Source organism: Lottia gigantea (genome assembly GCF_000327385.1).
Source record: "Lottia gigantea unplaced genomic scaffold LOTGIsca_126, whole genome shotgun sequence".
Lineage (NCBI taxonomy): Eukaryota > Metazoa > Mollusca > Gastropoda > Lottiidae > Lottia > Lottia gigantea.
Genome location: NW_008707351.1, coordinates 1,030,715 through 1,049,558, shown reverse-complemented (window position 1 = coordinate 1,049,558; position 18,844 = coordinate 1,030,715). Strand labels below are relative to the sequence as shown.

At 32.7% G+C, this 18,844-nt stretch overlaps 1 protein-coding gene across 1 annotated transcript; it reads right to left on the bottom strand.

Moving 5' to 3' along the window:
• Positions 1 to 3,096: 3,096 nt before the first annotated feature.
• On the bottom strand, positions 3,097 to 7,335 carry LOTGIDRAFT_138480 (hypothetical protein; the record flags this gene model as incomplete). Its single annotated transcript, XM_009048675.1, has 5 exons — positions 3,097 to 3,328; positions 4,190 to 4,304; positions 5,403 to 5,554; positions 6,838 to 6,944; positions 7,294 to 7,335. Coding segments are annotated over 5 exons (648 nt in total), but the record flags the coding sequence as incomplete, so codon positions are not given.
• Between the last annotated feature and the right edge of the window lie 11,509 nt (positions 7,336 to 18,844).

The following is an 18,844-nucleotide window of genomic DNA, read 5'->3' as shown; positions in this document are numbered from 1 at the left end:
ATATTATCCAGTAAATATATCATAAAAATATAAATATTGTCAAGTAAATATATCATTAGAATATACAGTGGTGTAACCTATTTTCGTGGATATAAGGATTCAACACCTTTATTCGTCAAAGTTAAAAAAACATAAATTTTATTTTATGTCTTAGATGTTTCCTCAGATGTTCTACAAAAGAATTAAAATTGGTTTGTTTCGATTTTATATATGAATCCTATTTTTCACAAGTAACCAACTCGACAACTGCTGCAAAATGTGTCACCTATTTTCGTGTACAATGTTTGATCTATGAATAAGTCGAGTAAAAAACACATTGTATGGTTACCCAGTGGTATAATTAACTTCTCTTAGTATTTATCTTTAATAACATTTGATTATAACTAATGACAATTCCCTCAAAGAACCATGATTTAAAAAAAAAATAGTCACTGACAATATAATTCTTGACCTTAGAATAATGGTACTTATCTGATACTTACTCTGATAAAAGATATGATACTGAAACTGTTGTCTGCTTCTTAGGGTCGGCTGCTAGAGGGTCAGGTGCACATGTTATTTGACCACTTTTCTAAAACATAAAAAAGTCTTTAGTCTTAAAGATAATTTGGTCTTCACTAATTATTTAGCTAAGCCAATAAAGTACATGTAATAATCTTCGCAGTTCGCAGTTCACTGTTGAAATTTGAAATTCAAATCCATGTGTGTCCAGAATTATCTGCGTTTGAAAGTTAAAGAGTTGAGAAATGCCCTATACAGAAAAGACATCTATACAAATAGAAAAAGACATTCCTAGTTTGAGATATTTTTGAAGGAATTATGCAATTTTCATACAATTCTAGTACTTCTGAAGACTATTTACATATATTCAAGACTCAAATTAACCCCAAAAATGGCCCTTAAAGACAACTTCTAATCGTAGAGAGGGTTCAGACAACATCTAAGAAGTTAAACAAGGCTCCCCACTCTCTTAATTTTTATATCATTGAGTTCTTATATGCCTGATGCTGTGAACCCCCCTTGACAATTCCGTGGCCTCCGCCAAATGATTCATACTTAGCATGTCATACTGCAATTCATCATGTTGATGTATCATATCAGCACTAATTAATGTAAAACATATGATCTATCCTTTTATTATCAAGAGAATTTGGAATAAGAACTACTACTTACTGGTGTGGACCATCTTGTTTCAAAAGGTACTGAGGTATTGACATCTATCTTCTTAAATTGTTTCAGGTATTCATTATTGATATATTCCAAGTGTTTTTCTACAGGAAAATTACCATAGGTAAAAAATCTGTAAGGGAGAAAGAGACAAAAATCTTAAGGCAGCACCACAAAATAGGGCAGATATCTTATCCTGGGTCAGAAAATTTGATACAAACACATCTAACAGTACACATTGTTTGTCCTTAAAATTAAATTTTTAAGTTTAAGTTTCTGAATTTGTTCAATGTATTTTCAAATTTTTTGCTTCATAAATTTCTGGACCATCCTCTTTTAAAGTTTCTTTCTACCACTTAATGCTCAGAGCAGTAATGAGCGCTACACTAAGTACACTACAGATAGATTCTTATCACAAAACATGTCCACAATAGAGAGTTATTTAGGCATAAAAAAAAACTTTGACAAACCTGGAATTGGATGGATGATAATGTGTAGAATGAAAATCACACAGATGTTTCCAAGTTAAGTTTGGAATATATTTTGGGTCTCCACCAGAAACAACACCATACGTATGGCTAGGTAATAGTTGATTATGTAGATATTGAGTATAAATATTCTTCGAACTAGACTGGAAATTGAGTATGGACGACTTGACAAAAGTACTTATTTTATGATAACAACACACTATTGAATAACAGTATATTGGGTGTCTCAAAAAGCTGTTGGTAAACTGATCTCTTTTAAAATTCTCACAGATATACTTCAAGATGTCCTCGTCCAAATTATGGAAGCAATCGTAAAAATTGTAAAATTGTACAAGTACTGCCCCGAACAAAATAGCATATCAAAAAATGCAATAGCATACTAACAAGGTATCCCATGCATATCTGCAGGAGGCTACACCAGAATTTATTCTTAAGAATGACGTGCCGCCCCAATCTCCAGAATGTAATCCAAAGGATTATGCCATTTGAAATTCTCTGCAGAAAAAGTTGTACCAGGGTCAGCGGAACAATCTGACTGAACAGAAACTGAAAGGCAGGATAGTCGCTTCTTAGAAGCAGATACCTTTACATGAGATCCGTAACAGCATCTTGAGATGGAAAAAAATGGTTGCGATCGGTGGTCGAAGAAGATGGAGGGCACACTGAAGACAGGTTGATATTGTATTTTTTGACATGCTTTTTTGTTCAGGGCCTACAACTTTTATTCAATGATTTTAATATTTTCAGGGTTGTACGACAACATTTGTGAGAATTTTGAAAGATCAGTTTACTAACAGCTGAACCACAAAAAGAGCTCATCAAAATTATTATTTAATTAAAACATGAACAAGGTTTCTTAATCGTACACACAACAGCTCTGAAACTCTGAAACTGTTCATTCCATTATTGCCAGTTACAGACTTGACCAAGATCTCATCAATATATATATATGCATACTATGTTTTATTAAGATTGTATAAAAACTGTAGTCTCTATCATGCCTACAAGTCAAATTTCATAAGTTTTTACTAAGTGAAGGGCAATAACTCCGAAACCACTCATTCGACTGTTATCAATTTTAAATCTGACTTAAATCTCATCAATATATACAAGAATAGCAAGTTTCATCAAGATCAGATTAAAACTGTAGCCTTTATAGTGCCTACAAGCCAAATTTAACATGTTTTTATTAAGTCAAAGTTTACTATCTTAGATTCATATTTTTAAACTTGGCTAAAATAAGTCCTTGTTCTATCAGTGGACTTAAGTGGTTTCATAACTATACAAAAGAATCCCTCTATAATCCAATAAATCCATAAAACTAAGTAATAATCCATTAAACTAAGTAATATTTCATTAAACTAAGTAATTTTGAAACATGCCTAGAAGTGTGTTTTAATAATTATTTAGTTAAATGGAAATATCGTCTAATATAGAGATTCTATTCTTTAGTTATAGCAACTGGTAAGGCCAACTGATGAATATAATTATACACTTGTTGGAGAATATAAATTTTATATCTTATATATAGAGGTAGTATTACTCTAGGCTGATAGAGGTAGACAGGTTTACTTACAAAAACACCTTTCATTTCATTATAAACCACACCTTTAAATATAATAGGTGACTTAGGATCTTTAGGGTCTTCATGTTCTAACCTCCAACCTTCTTGGCTACAAGAACATGAAGATGAAAAATTTTTCAATTTCTAATTTCAGTTTACTTTCAATATCCAAATCAATATTGATGTATCAAGTTTATCAAGGAAAATGCCTTGCAGGAGACAATCTAATCAAAGATGGGTTCCCTTATTTAATTGATGAAAATGTAAACGCTAATAGTTATATGAATAGACAGTAGAGGTGTTCTAATGATTTGGAAAAATACCAGTTGGTCTCACATGTCCGCATTTTAATTCATAATTAGCTTAATAAGAAGAGAAATGCCAGCAGAATTCCAAAGAGTGACCGATCAAGAAAGGTCAAACAGTATTTTCTTATATTTATCCAGACTGCACACACATGGATATTTATGATTGGTTAACACTCTGAATTATAGGTAAGAGTAACATAATGATATGATTAAGAATACATAATATTCATTAGAAACATCAATAAATCAAATAGTTTGCTTAATTTGACACTAAAAAATGAGGAAACCCATCTTTAAAATTAGATTTAATTTAGATTACAACGAAAAGATAATAGCTTCTTAATTAGAATGTAAATCTAAAAAAGCAGAAAAAAAGATATCTGAAATGACATCAATTTTAATTAGATTGTGCAAGAGACGCAGAATCATCAAAGGTATGATTAATTTCACAAGCATATTAAGTTCCATTATAACCAGTTAAGATATTACGACATCGTTTTGTCTTTATGTTCTCATTAACCACAATGTCAGAAACAGAAAAAGAATAATCTCATATCGACAGAATACTATATCATGCAAGCATATAACTGAGGAGAGACCAGAACTAGGGTAAAACTTTCAGTATTTATTTAATCTCCAAATATCAAACAAAAAACCCTTACCAGAAGTCTAACTCTCTAAGTTTGGGATAAAACACAGCATCAAGATATATTGACAGCAGATTCTGAAAGTCTTGGTAATTCTGACTAGAGAAAGGATAGATTGTCCAGTCATCAGCTAAAAGACATTAAACAGAAACATAAACCTTCGAATCTGGATGTAACCATTTTTGAGGGTCTGTTAAAATCAAAGTTAAGACTGTTTACTTGACTAAAAACATCGTAAATTATACCTGAAAATATTTCTAAAGTATGCTATTTATGTCTTTGAATCTTCTTGAAAAAAACTGAATTTGTTTTACAAGCATTAATTAAAGATTAACGACAGATTGGACCACAGCCATATACGCCCACCACGGCATGCGGATGGTAAAAACGAAACATCCATTTTAAGTTTCATCAAAATCTGTTGAAAACTAAAGAGAATAATACCATAATCAAGATTTTCGGGCAAGGGCAATAACTCTGCTTCTAACGGTCGAAAATAGCTCAAATTCGAACTTGATATTCAATTTATAAATATGTATACATATAATTTCATCAAAAAATCTAGATGGACGTACCGACGAACCGACAGACGGGGGTGCCGACAATATACGTCCACATAGAGAGATGTGAGCGTATAAAAACAGATGTTTGACCTAATTTTGGTGTTTGGCTTGATAATGGCTCGATATTATTAGTTGAAACATTTAAAATACATAGGAGACATATTTCTCTACAATAGTAGTTTACCTTCCAAAAAGCATAACGAACTTTAAACCCTTACTTAATGTTTTCAAATATTTTTGGCATTTAAAAGTCAACGGCTGGATTTTTTAAGTTAAAAATTTCAGAAATTTCAAAGGACATATTTCTCTAGATTTTGAGGTATGGTTTTCACAAATTTAAGCAAAAAAAAAAATTTTTGGGCCTACAAAAAAGCAGAATGTCCCTTTAAATTGAAAGGGTCATGATTCGCCATTTTCGTGGGATGATTTCATGGTCTTAAATGTAAGATGTGGACTTCAGAGGAACTAGAACACCATTATAATCTCTTAAAATATACCTCCAACTAGGAATTTCACTTTCTATTTCTATATATGTATTGTCTATGTATGACGAGTTGCAATTATAACCTTCAAACGCGGATAATTCTTAACACACATGAGCAGATTACTAATAAACTTTGATCAAAATAAGTGGAGTTTCTGTATATTTGCAGCACTATTCTTACCTGTCATAGCATTCATGAAAGTTGCTAAGGAACGGCTCAGCATTTTAAAGAATGGATCTCGAACAGGGAATTTCTGTGACCCGCACAAAGTTGTATGTTCTAGAATGTGTGGAACTCCTGTACTGTCCATTGGTGTTGTACGAAAACCAACACTACAGAGATGAAAAATTATCAAAGCAGGTGAAAAGAGTTCTCAAGTTTTAATCCTTGTGAGCCATTTAGTATTTTCATTGCACATTAAGAACAATTTCTATAGAAGTCTATATCAATAAAAAAAATTGTTGTTCATAAATAAGTTTTATGGATTCATCTGATCATAAAGGGATGCTGTGTATTTTTATGATAACAGATAAGTTCAACTGATGAATATACAATCTTATTGTCCAAGTCTATCAATTCAAATCTTATGTCATTTTACAAGGTAATATTCTTGAAATAAGAAATAGAACATTTGCTCACCACAATGTTTCTTTTCACAGGAGATCATTAATAACAACAAATCATCATATTTTTAATGACCTTAATTACAAAAACCATGAGGAAAACAAAAAACATTTTATAATTTAAATAGAGATCATCATCAACTTTAAATTGTTGGTCCCAAAGAATCAGTGTGGCAACAACAGACAGACTATGAATCTGAATCCAAACAGAAGGATGGCCGAAAACCAAAATACCATGATTCACATATGTTGATTGTTTTGACACTTGAAGTGTTGCGTTGTTGATATTTAATACTGATTGATGAATCATGCGATTCCAGTGGTAATTTGAATTGTCAGAATGTGCCATGTATTGTCAAAATATGATCCCGCCATCATTTGTAAAAATGAGCCTTAGGTCTTAAAATTTGAACATGAACAGAAAAATACTATAATACCACAAAATTGTGGTGCGTAATATTATTTTATTTATCACCATTTTATTGGTGAGCAATTGTCTTATTTCTCATTTTATTGGTGAGCAATTGTCTTATTTCTCATTTTATTAGTGAGCAATTGTCTTATTTCTCATTTTATTGGTGAGCAATTGTGTTATTTCTCATTTTGTTGGTGAGCAATTGTCGTATTTCTCATTTTATTGGTGAGCAATTGTGTTATTTCTCATTTTATTGGTGAGCAATTGTGTTATTTCTCATTTTGTTGGTGAGCAATTGCCTTATTTCTCATTTTATTGGTGAGCAATTGTGTTATTTCTCATTTTGTTGGTGAGCAATTGTCTTATTTCTCATTTTTTTGGTGAGCAATTGTCTTATTTCTCATTTTGTTGGTGAGCAATTGTCTTATTTCTCATTTTATTGGTGAGCAATTGTGTTATTTCTCATTTTGTTGGTGAGCAATTGTCTTATTTCTCATTTTATTGGTGAGCAATTGTCTTATTTCTCATTCTATTGGTGAGGACTTGTCTGGTGAGCAACTGTCCTACACTCTCTTACCTAAATAGATTATTATCATCCTCTCTAGCAGCATGTAAATGTCTGGCCCCTGTTTTATCATGATGTAGTTTGATAGCAGTTAAATATAACTCAGGAATATCTACTATCTGAAATTAGGTGATGTCACAATTCAAACAAAAACAGGATGATTTATGTTCAATGGGAGAAAAGATTATCGTGTTACTGTTATTTTGAACCACTGAACATTGAGGGGATTCCCACACAGAGCAAACTTGCCACTACTGACAGAGCATTGATATTCTCCTTATCATTAAATAGATAGGACCATGGTCCTCCAACAGTCTACTGTGAGTCAATGAATTTCAACTTATAAAATCATACAATTGATTGATGGGTTTGAAGACAAGGTAAAAATCTCCATCTTAAATAAGAGGATTAGAAGGTAGAAATATGTAGTAGTTTAGGATGTATTGAAGACACAATAAATTAGCCTACCTCTTGAACAGTGTATCCATGTATCTTGTCACCAGTTTTATAAACATGTATCTTATCTCTTACAGAGGTGCTGTATAAACATCTCCTGTAAGGCAGAAGAAATATTTTTATTTTGTTATTCCTACAATGGAAGATTTGGAGAGCCTGTGTTTGGTTTTTATTAACCTGAAATATGTATTATGTGATATTCTGGAATCATGATAAAGATTGAAAATTTTGTTGGAAAATGCACAGTTTACCGATAAGTTTCGATTTTGTTCATTATTTCTATGAAACTGAAACATATTGAAATTCCGTGGCATACATCACAACAAAAAACTGGGCCAAGCACGACTTTATTGTGAAAAATCATCATTTTTTGTGTTTTATCACCATACACGGCAGATTCTGACCACCATACATTCTTAGATATAACCTCGTCATTCGGAGTTACCTGCCTTTTTCATACCTATCAGAGATATATGCCTTGTTGGATACCTCTTGTGATTACCGTGTTCACAGGGTCAATGTTGTTAATTTCCGTTCGATAGTGGGTTTAATCTCGTATTTACTACTATAGAAGTCGTGAAAATGGAGAAAAAATATCGACAACCATTTTCACGACTTCTCCGATCTTCACCTCGACCCCGTATAAAATGGTCACAACTTTCATTTTGGTCAAGTTAATTTTTTATTTAAAGTGTTCTGACAATTTTTTTTACTTTTATTCCAAGTGTGGTCTGCCAGAATATATTATAACGAATGAAATCCCGTGATCGACTAGCGGATTCCGTGTCAGCAGAAAAATTCTATGGAACACATTGTGGGCCTTATTCTTATGTTGTTTCAATGACTTATAGCAATAAATCACGCTATCTATCTAATTTTGTCAGTCACTATTTTTTTTTAAATCGTGGTTCTTTGAAAGAATTGTCACTAGTTATAATGAATTGATATTAAAAATAAATAGTAAGAGACTTTAATTGTACCACCCGGTATCCATACAACGTGTTTTTCTCGACTTATATATAGATCAAACATTGTACACGAAAATAGGTGACGCATTTTGCCGCCGTTGTCGAATTGGTTACTCATGAAATATTGGTCAAAGTGGGGGATTCATAAAGAAAATCGAAACAAACAAATTTTTAGAATATCTGAGGAAATATTTAAGACATTAGCTTGTTTTGATAAACATAGGTTTTCTGTACAATGTCAGTTAGTAGAATGAATCTAGTAGTTTCAAGCAAGGTAAAATGTATTTATGTGTACTTTGACAAATATAAAATGGCGGATTTCAGTTATTACCAAACGTCACAATTTTTTTATCGGTCGAATTTCCTCATAATCCCAAGCGGTAATCGGAATTCCAAGTGTCGTCTGCGATTGAAGTCACATGATCAACTAGCGGATTCCGTATCAGTTGAAAATTTCTATGGAACACAAAGTGGGCCATATTCTTATGTTGTTTCAGTGACTTTTAGCAATAAATCACGCTACATATCTTATTTTGTCAGTCACTATTTTTTTCAAAATCGTGGTTCTTTCAAGGAATTGTCATTAGTTATAATGAATTGATATTAAAGATAAATCCTAAGAGAAGTTAATTATACCACCCGGTATCCATACGTGTTTTTCTTGACTTATTTATAGATCAAAGTTTGTTTAACATTGTACATGAAAATAGGTGACGCATTCTGAGTTGGTTGCTTATGAAATATGGGTAAAAGTGAGGGATTCATAAAGAAAATCGGAACAAAAAAATTTTAATTATTTTGTAGAATATCTGAGGAAACATCTAAGACATAAAAAAAAATTTTTTTTTTTTAACTTTGACGAAATTCGGTGTTGAATCCTTATTACACGAAAATAGGTTGTAAACACCACTGTATATCTATGAAATGAGAGAAAAAAATTAATTCAAAGCTCAATGTAGTCAGAGAGTAGTCTTGGCCTTCTGTTTTGTTTTAGTGTCTTGCCTCCTACCATAGAGATTAGATATTCCTATTCTAATAAAAAAAAAATCAGTAAAATTCGATCTACCGGCGAAGGTGCGATAAAAAGTAGCCTGATGTCGAAGACGTAATGATGATAATAACATAACATTGCAATTTGTATTCACTTGAGATCTACTACACGAAAGATCAATTACTAATTCAATAATTCTACCTGACAGTAAGATGTGCAAGGTTTGTAACTGAGAGTCTTAACATGGTTTGATCTGTTCTTAATTCGGTAGTTAAAAACCTTAAAATTTTATGATGTAAATCTTTCAATCAAGTTCACGTTTTCATGGGGGCAGCCATGTTGAAATCCCGCACCAAGACATAGTACTCAAATGAACCCAAATATGCCAGATTGAACAGGAATATAATTGAGTCAGAGAGTAACTCTCTCATTTAGTTATGAAAATTTACTGAAATATACCCTTGGCTTAGCAATGCGTCTAATCGTAAATGGCAGTAGGCTATGGCAAACATTTAAAAAACTGTAAATTATATCTTAAAATATTTTTAAATATGTTAGACCTATTTACAAATAACGGCTTAAAAAAGCACAGAAAACATGAATCATATAATGTCGATCGATACGAAAGGATGTGGAAGCGATTTTATATGTCCACAATGTGCTTCAAAGCTCACCGCCAAATTTAAGCCTTTAAATCTATGTGTATCAAGAATTTTGCGTTTGACTCGTCTTTTCTTAAACTTCTGTCACAGAAATCAGGAGATCGAGAAGCATTTATCAGGTAAACAGAAATCATCGAAATAGAATGCGAAATTCCTAGTTTGTGATATTTCTGAAAGAATTGTGCGATTTTGGTACATGTCTATTACTTATGACTCGGAATATATATTGAAGATAAACCTCGAAAACGCCGAAAATACTAATAGAAAGCAGATTAAACAAGATAGGCCTAAGCTGTAAGTTGGGCCTTTATAAAGAAAGACTTGCCATTTCAAAGGTTTCTAAATTTTTTATGTGTTTCGGGGACACTGATAGCTTCAATTTGCATCATTCCAATATTCATTCCGACGTCTGTTGTTCATGCAATTCCACTAAAACTTTACTTTTTTATGACGTTAATAGAGGCGAGCTACCATTCTCTCATACAGAGTTGTCGTTCCATGCAGTCTATAGGACTCTCTCCACTAACCCATTTTATCAAAATGATTGTATCGAATGTAGTCCAGGCCAATGTAGTCCAGGCTATTTCTAGAAATCATCTTTCTCTCCCCCTTTTGAGGTTGCTGCATGCCTATTTTTTTAGTAATTTTTGGTCTAGATTTGGAATTTGATGTCATTAATTTGAGAAAAAAATTTCGACCTACGAAAAAAATGAATGCCCATTTAATCAGGAAAGGATGAGCAGCAGTGGCCTCGCTCACCAGATATAAAAATAAGATATCTGATAAGGTCAATTTCTTCGACACCCTTTTCTCTTACTGAATTGAATAAGTACCAAGTCGTTAATTCAGACCTGTCAGATCTGCCTGCATTAACAAATCAAGTATAATGGAATAGGTGACGTAAAACATAATTCGATTTTCCCTTTTTTTAAAGATTCGAATCGCAAATTAATTAACTATTGTTAATTACGGCGAATCCTCAAACAACTATCTACAAGCCAAATAAGACCCCAACAAGTTGTAGGTCACGCCTAAAAACTAATCTGCGATATCAGCATTTGCTGGAAGCTTGCGTCAAGTTATCATCTACCCACCAATCAATCATGATCGTGCTTGGTGTCATGAGAGCAAGAATGCAAACAATGTAATACCTATATCATGCATGCTAATAATCAATTAACAAGTATTTCAATGATAATATGCCTGTTTATAAAATCGCTTTATAAAATCTTACGTCTTATCATATTCATTGTATCATTGTATTGTTTTGTGATGCTAGCTCTAGCAAGTGACAAGTATCTCTTTTCTTTATCGTGCCAGTAATGACATAAACGTCAGTAGGAGATGAATACAACATTTGATTCTGAACAAGGCAAGACATAACATACTATAATTATGTCGAATGGAACATCACCCAGAGAATCATTATGGAATTTGGAATTAAACTACAGTATTTCCATTATAATCGCTGTAATTAATATTTTAGCAATAATTGTAGGAGTTTTTGGAGATGCTTGTGTTATAATTATTTTGATAAAAGTTCCAATGTTACGAGACAATGAAAGTGGTATTCATATATTACATATACTTTATGGCTTTGTAGCGTTGATGGTGTGTGGTATTCAACAAATAATGCATATACTGCATTTAAGGGAAGTTGCAGTGATGGAATGCGTCGCTTTCACAGTGGTCAACAGTATGTCGCAAGTAGTTTATTCTGTTACTCTTGTTTATGTGATGATTGAGCGATGTGTCAGCATTCTAAAATTTGGATACTTCACTAAACCATGTATAGTGAAACTGGTATGTGGTCTCTCTAATTTTGTTGTTGTACCATTGTCATATTATTGGATACAAGCTCGCTATCGGCATTTAAACGACTGTTCTGAGATGCCCTCTGACGTATTTGTTCGATTCAGCATTGTCGGAATTATATTGGACGTTATTTTGATTATTGTTCTTGTGATCGTATATATTTTAAACTATAACAAACTTTACGTATCTTTCAAACGTTTGACGGATTGTCGCAAGCAATTTTGGTACTTTCTGAAACGGGAACGCAAAGGCTTTATATCTGGTATATTTCTTACAACGATATTTATTGCTTTCAAGATCCCACAGTTAGTAATGAGAATACAATTATTGATAGGGGTCGATGTCACATTTTATACCTATCATTTATGTTCAGCATTACAACGTATATCCTTTGCCATTCATCCTTTTGTTTTCATTTTGTTAACAAAACGATTCAGATTGTCCTTTAAAAAGTGTTTACAAGGAAAACTGACAAAAGTTAATATTCTGGGATGAAGTCGTTAATGTGGCTGACAAGTGACATGTAAAATTGTAATTCGCGCCCCTACATTTTTTGTGATATCTATGTGTTCCAAGCGAAATAAACGATTGCAGAAAAGTTGCAATGTGCGTATATTAAATGGATATATTTTGAAATAAATATTTATACCATAGTCATGAAAGAATAGTTGAAATAAAGTCAAAATGTATAAATATATGTATGTATAATGTATAATACCATCAATTTTATCAATGTGTAAAACTCGAATGAAGGTTTGAATGCTACTGCTAAAGAAAAGGAGCAGACAGAGCTCTGCAAATACCCCACCTCTCCCTCCCATCAGACGGATATTTTTGACAAAAAAGGTATTTACTATCATCGCTGGAATTAGACATTTTATTTTACTCTATTTAGTGTTTTATAAGAAATGGAAATTCCTCTCCAGCAGAACTCCAAGAAACACTCTTCTTAAATAATAATTTCATCAATTTTAAGGAAATCGAGCTAAAGAAGTGCGAGAATATGGATTATAATTTATTTCCACGTCTATGGAAGCCGGCTGTGGCCATATCTACTCTCGACTTCTCGCCCACGAGAAAGCGAGGAATCTCGACTTCTCGCCCACGAGAAAGCGAGGAAAAAGGCGAGAAGGGAAAAAATTTTTCTCTCTTTTCCGCCTTTTTCCTCGCTTTCTCGACTTCTCGCCTTTTTTACTCTCGCTTTCTCGCCTTTTTCCTCGTCCTTTTTTACCCTCGTTTTCTCGCCTTTTTCCTTGACTTTTTTCTGGCTTTTTTTCTCTCCTTTTTTTCTCGCCTTTTTCCTCGCCCTTTTCCTCGCTTTCTCGCCTTTTTCATCGCCTTTCTCGCCTTTTTCCTCTCTTTCTCGCCTTCTCGCCCTTTTTCTCGCCTTCTCGCCTTTTTCCTCGCTTTCGCGCCTTTTTCCTCGCTTTCTCGCCTTCTGGCCTTTTTCCTGGATATCTATGTATCTAAATGTTCAAACTGAATTTGATTTCAATACATTAAATAACAAATGGATCGTTTTTTTTTTTTATCTTGTAAATGGATAGTTGATTAATTAGTTTGACCTAGTTTTGATGTTTGTCTTTTTAATGGCTCAATAATTTTAGTTGGAACCTTCAGCGAAATTAGCCGACATATATTTCTCTAAAATAATGCGTTTAATTTGCTTAAATCCTACAGTAGTTTTCTTGCAATTAATAAAAACAATACAAACTTACAAAGTTTATGTAATATGTGGCCTAGGCCTACGTCATAAGCTTATAGAATAGTTTTGGCGTTTTACGGCTGGATTTCTTAAGTTAAGACTTTCATACATCATTATTCAGGGACACATTTTTTTCTAGATTTTGGAATATCTTTTTGTCACAAATTTGAGCAGAAAAAAATTCTTTTACCTACAAAAAAGCGGATCGCCAACGTTGAGTGAATTTCATATCAATCAGAAAACTAAAAATCGAATTTTTGTAAAAATATTTGTACACATATATCTTGTTTACAAAGAACATATAAAAGAAAACCGAGTTTAATTGGTCCATATGATTATAAACCCTACAAACTCCCCAAAACAGGTTTTTTAACAATGTGCCCCGGTCCGGTTTTTCAAAAGTTTTATGTTTGATAGGCTATTTTTAATAGAAGAATAGTAAAGATATTCGATAACACTATAAATACACACTAAGATATAAGTCCTGTGCCCGTGCTTTCGTAACTATGTCATTAGTACCAAATTACAAGCTATACTCCATAAGATTTATAATTGGTTGAAAACTAAATTAAGATCATGTTTAATATGGCATAAGACGTCAGTTGGTAGGCATATTCATCATTTCATTATAAATGAATACTTATTTCATTGATATATCGAATCCAGGGACCATAGTAATATTACAAAATAGAAAAGGAGACGCATTTGTTTGTTGCCCATCCCAATTCGTAAACATATATATACAATTTTTATTCTTTGATAAAAAAAATCGACTTAATGCTAGATTCTCATTCGATTACCAATAATGGGAACGGACAGACATGGGTACCGATTTTAAATACGAAATGCAAAATACCGTATGCATGGAACAACAGCAAAACCATTTTGAAGGAATATGTGTAACTTCTGATTAACATTCTTTCAAAATAAATTTCGTATGTTTTTTTTTTAATTTTTCATTAATTCAATTAAATCAACAATTTGAAAAAAAAATGTGCACTGATAAAGATGAATGAAAAAAGGCGAGGAAAAAGGCGAGAAAGCGGGGAAAAAGGCGAGAAAGCGAGGGTAAAAAAAAGGCGACGAAATAGGCAAGGAAAAGGGTGAAAAAGGCGAGAGTAACAAAGGCGAGAAGTCGAGAAAGCGAGGAAAAGGCGAGAAAGGCGAGAAAGCAAGGAAAAAGACGAGAAAGCGAGGAAAATTTCGCAACCGCAACAGTTTCTACAAATTTCTGCGTCAATTAAGTTGTTCTTTGATTAACAGCAAATAACAAATTTCTACGTCAATATGTTAGTTGTCCTTTGGTTGACAGTTGACAGAAAAATTCTTTTTTTTAATGAAAAGGAAACTTCTTTACAATCTCTGTGACAGATTTTGTCGGAAATTGCTTATAACCCCAAAAAATAAGAATCATATTTAAAAAAAAAATAATTCATATGGATTATGTCCTTTGTTCAATTATTAACTCGTAGACACTATGGAAGTCACGATTCTTGCCGAATTTCATAATAAAAACTTGCTAATATTGTTCATTATCACCCTATAAAGTCTGATAAAAGAGTGAAACTGAATATATCACACTGGTGTACTGCCAAATATTCTAATTGAAAATCAAAGGTGCCAGTGGGTGTATATAACCTTGCCTATAGCAAGCTATCAGACAATAAGTAATAAACTAAATAAATGATAAATATTATCTGTATGCTTGACAGAAAAAATTTAAACCTGATATAAATTGTCGATAAAAAATAAATAATTAACCTATTTTCTTAGCAAATGATAAAAAGTGTTTTTAATTTTTTCAATATTTTTTTAAAGGAATAATACATAAAAGGAACATTAAAGAATTTTAAACATATATTCTTCAGTAGATATACCTGGTGTCAACACGAACACAATTATATGGATAACAATTACTTTAATAAATAACTTGCGACGTTTCGACGATGATTCTTTCGTCTTTATCAAGCAATGATACAAAATAACAAGGCATTCAGGATATATAGTGTGGGGCAACAATAACAAGGATTAAAACAATAGGAATACATTAATCAATTATGTAGGGGTAATCACAAGGGTGTGTGATTAGAGAAACCATTAAAGGGATGTAGTAAATTACTTCTTGATTATAATGGTGGGGTGGTGGTGATTATAATCGTACAATGTGATGATAAATAAAACGTAAAAAACTAGTAAGATGCCGGTGACAATCTAAATACAAAATTTGGGGTGGGGTTATTTTATTGAATTAAAGGGTCATAGACATGTGATAAATAAACACCTGTATCTCTGTTGAGTTGCGGTTGGTATCTCCTTATGTGAATGGCTTCGGTCAATTGTCTCGTTTTCTTGTTGGTTTGGTGTTTAGTAAGGGCTTCGATATTGCCAATTTTGTGTCGTCGGTTGTTTTTGATGTGTTCAGAAACTGCGGATGTTTGGGTAGGTGCTAGGGATAGGTGTTCTTGCGTTCTGAGATTGAGAGGGCGTCTTGTTTCTCCAACATATTCTTCATTGCAGGAGCACGTGATTTTGTAGACACATCCTTTTGGTGCCAGAGGTATTGTGGGTGCCAGTTTTCCATTTGCATGAAGGATGTCCTTGATCATCAACAAAACCCGGCAGAACCATAATACTCCGAAAGTCACCAAACCCCCTTCACCAACAACTCGTATCACCATCCCATTTCTTGGCAAAGTAGCCAGGACAGCGGTATTAGCCTGCTCTTTTTCGATTTCCAACTGTCGAGGGATCTTTGCACGTGCACAGCCTGTAGCACACGGGGCCTCGGTTTATTGTCCCATCCGAACGACTAGACGCTTTTTCCATGTCAGTCCCTCGTACCTGCATCACTGACAGGGAGAAATAAATAATAAAGTTAACTTAATATATATATATGCTTGATAGAAAAAAAATAATAAAGTTAACTTAATATATATGTTTGACAGAAAATGAATATTGAAGCTAATATTTGACTGAAAATAAATAATTAAGTAATTAACCTATTATTTAGGTTGTAATTTCCTTTCTGATTCGTGACACCGGTAATTGAAAGAAAAATAATCGTAATCAAGTGGAAAACATCAGTGTAACTCAAAACTGCTTAGACTGAAAATAGCGACAGCTAATTATTGATTTCAGGTAAACCAAAATATAATTACAGGTCCATCATAATTCAAAACACGCAAAGTTCAGAGCTCAGTAGAACAGATGATTTGACGTTTCATTTATGAATCGGATTTGCTGTTATCAAATCTCTTTTCTCTGGGATTCGATTGTTAAATGTATAGTACATCTACCAAAAAGTTCAAATTTTCAAATTTGGTCAAAAGGAATCTTTGTTCATCAGTGGACTTATACATTGTGTCATAACTCATAACTATACAATAGAATCTCTCTATAATTAAAAAAAATCTATAAAAAAAATAATTCATAAACTAAGTAATTTTGAAACATGCTTGGATATATCGTCTTATATAGACATTGCATTCTTTAGTCATGGCTCGTGGTAAGTCTAAATGATAAATATATACATGCACTTATAGATGACGACTCGTCAATTTAAGATACTATGTGGTATATAGAAAAGACCCCTATAGAAATAAAGAGTAAAATTCCTAGTTTGAAGTATTTTTAAGGAAATGTTCGTACATTTCTAGGACTTCTGAAGACTGTTTACATAGATTCAAGAGTAAAACCAACCCCGCAAAATGGCGCATCTATACCTTTAAAATCAATAATGTCGAAGATAGTATAATTCGGTCATTAATCCTAAATGGTGTGAAGCGACATGAATGAGTGCTAATTGATAAAAAGACTACATAAAAGTCACTTAAAGATGGGTTCCTGTATTTTCATTTATGAAAATGGAAATACTATTACTATAAATGAATAGGAGGCAGAAGTTTTTAAAATGACTTGGAAAAATACCAGTTTGTCTCACAAGTCCATAATTAATTCATAATTAGCTAAATAAGAAGAGAAATGCCAGCAGAATTGCAATGAGTGACCGATCAAGAAAGGTCAAAAAGTCTTTTTTGTGTACCCAGATAGTACATACATGTACATTTATGATTAGTTAAAACTATTAATTATATTGTTTATAAGACATACAGAAATATATAACGAATTACAACCTATGACTTCCTCAACCCAAGAATCAACCTCCGGTGAATCATTGTTTGTTTAATCATAGCTTCCTTACATCTAATGGTTACTAATTATTTTTCTATATATATTGTTAGACTTGTTATATTATTCATTTCTCTTGATAACGCTGCCTGTATGAGCATGTGAAACGTTGAGTTAATATAAACAGAAATAGTATATCTATATATCTTGTGCTTCTTTATTAATTGCATGCAGTATAAGAACATAATAATATGATTTAGAATACATGATAATTCATTAGAAGCACCAATTAATCAAATAATTCAAAAAATAAGAAAACACATCTTTACAGGGACATTTAGATTTTTTTTGTAGGTGGAAACATTTTTTTTTTTTGCCCAAATTTGTGAAAAATATACACCACAATTCAGAGAAACGTGTCTCTGAATATATCTGACGCCCCCACACCCCCTACAGCTAAAAGGCTAGCCAGGGTCGCCCTACCACTTTAAATTTTTTTATCAATTTACAAAGTGAAAGAACTTTTGGCACCCCTGGAAAATTGTTTGGCTCTGTTCGCTCGGACCCCTTACATGATGTTTCCTAGAGACGCCATTGAGCATGAAAAGATGCGCCCGGGTGGTAAATGTTTTGGTCATATATGTAAACGTGTTGATTTGCACGATGAGAAAAACATTTTTTGTCATAGTTTGTACAAATAATAGTAGGGTAGCGATGGTGTAAAACTTGTTATAGGCTAATTTCTTGATGACTGTTTGCCGAAGTCGGATTTTCTCTTGGAAATATAATACGCCTATATTACGAGTAAAAGGAATCTAAGCTCTATTAATCCATAATGAGAGTAATCATATAGACTTAATTTTCACATACTTTATTTAAAAGGTATAAATACGTCGCCATAGAACTATAAGGTCATAGCTGACATTTTTCTTCAAATTTACCTTCCAAAAAAAGGCAAAACGTCACACCGGAAACGTCATATGTACAAAATAGACCCTTTGTTGTCAAAAAATGGATGCACATATGGCCATTTAATATTTTTTTTATATGTAATATTTCGAAAACTATTAAGGTAGAGGGTTTAAACTGAGCATACACGCGAATTAAAAGCATTTAACTCTATATTGAAAAAAAAACCCGTTTTTTTATCATAACTACCACTCAACGACATTATAGTTCTATAGTCGAATAATACTAAATACGACAATCGCATGGTACCGACAACAGACATGTTGTGCAAATGGTTTGATATTATGCTATGACAGCGGTGTGACTCTAGGCTTCAGGACAATGT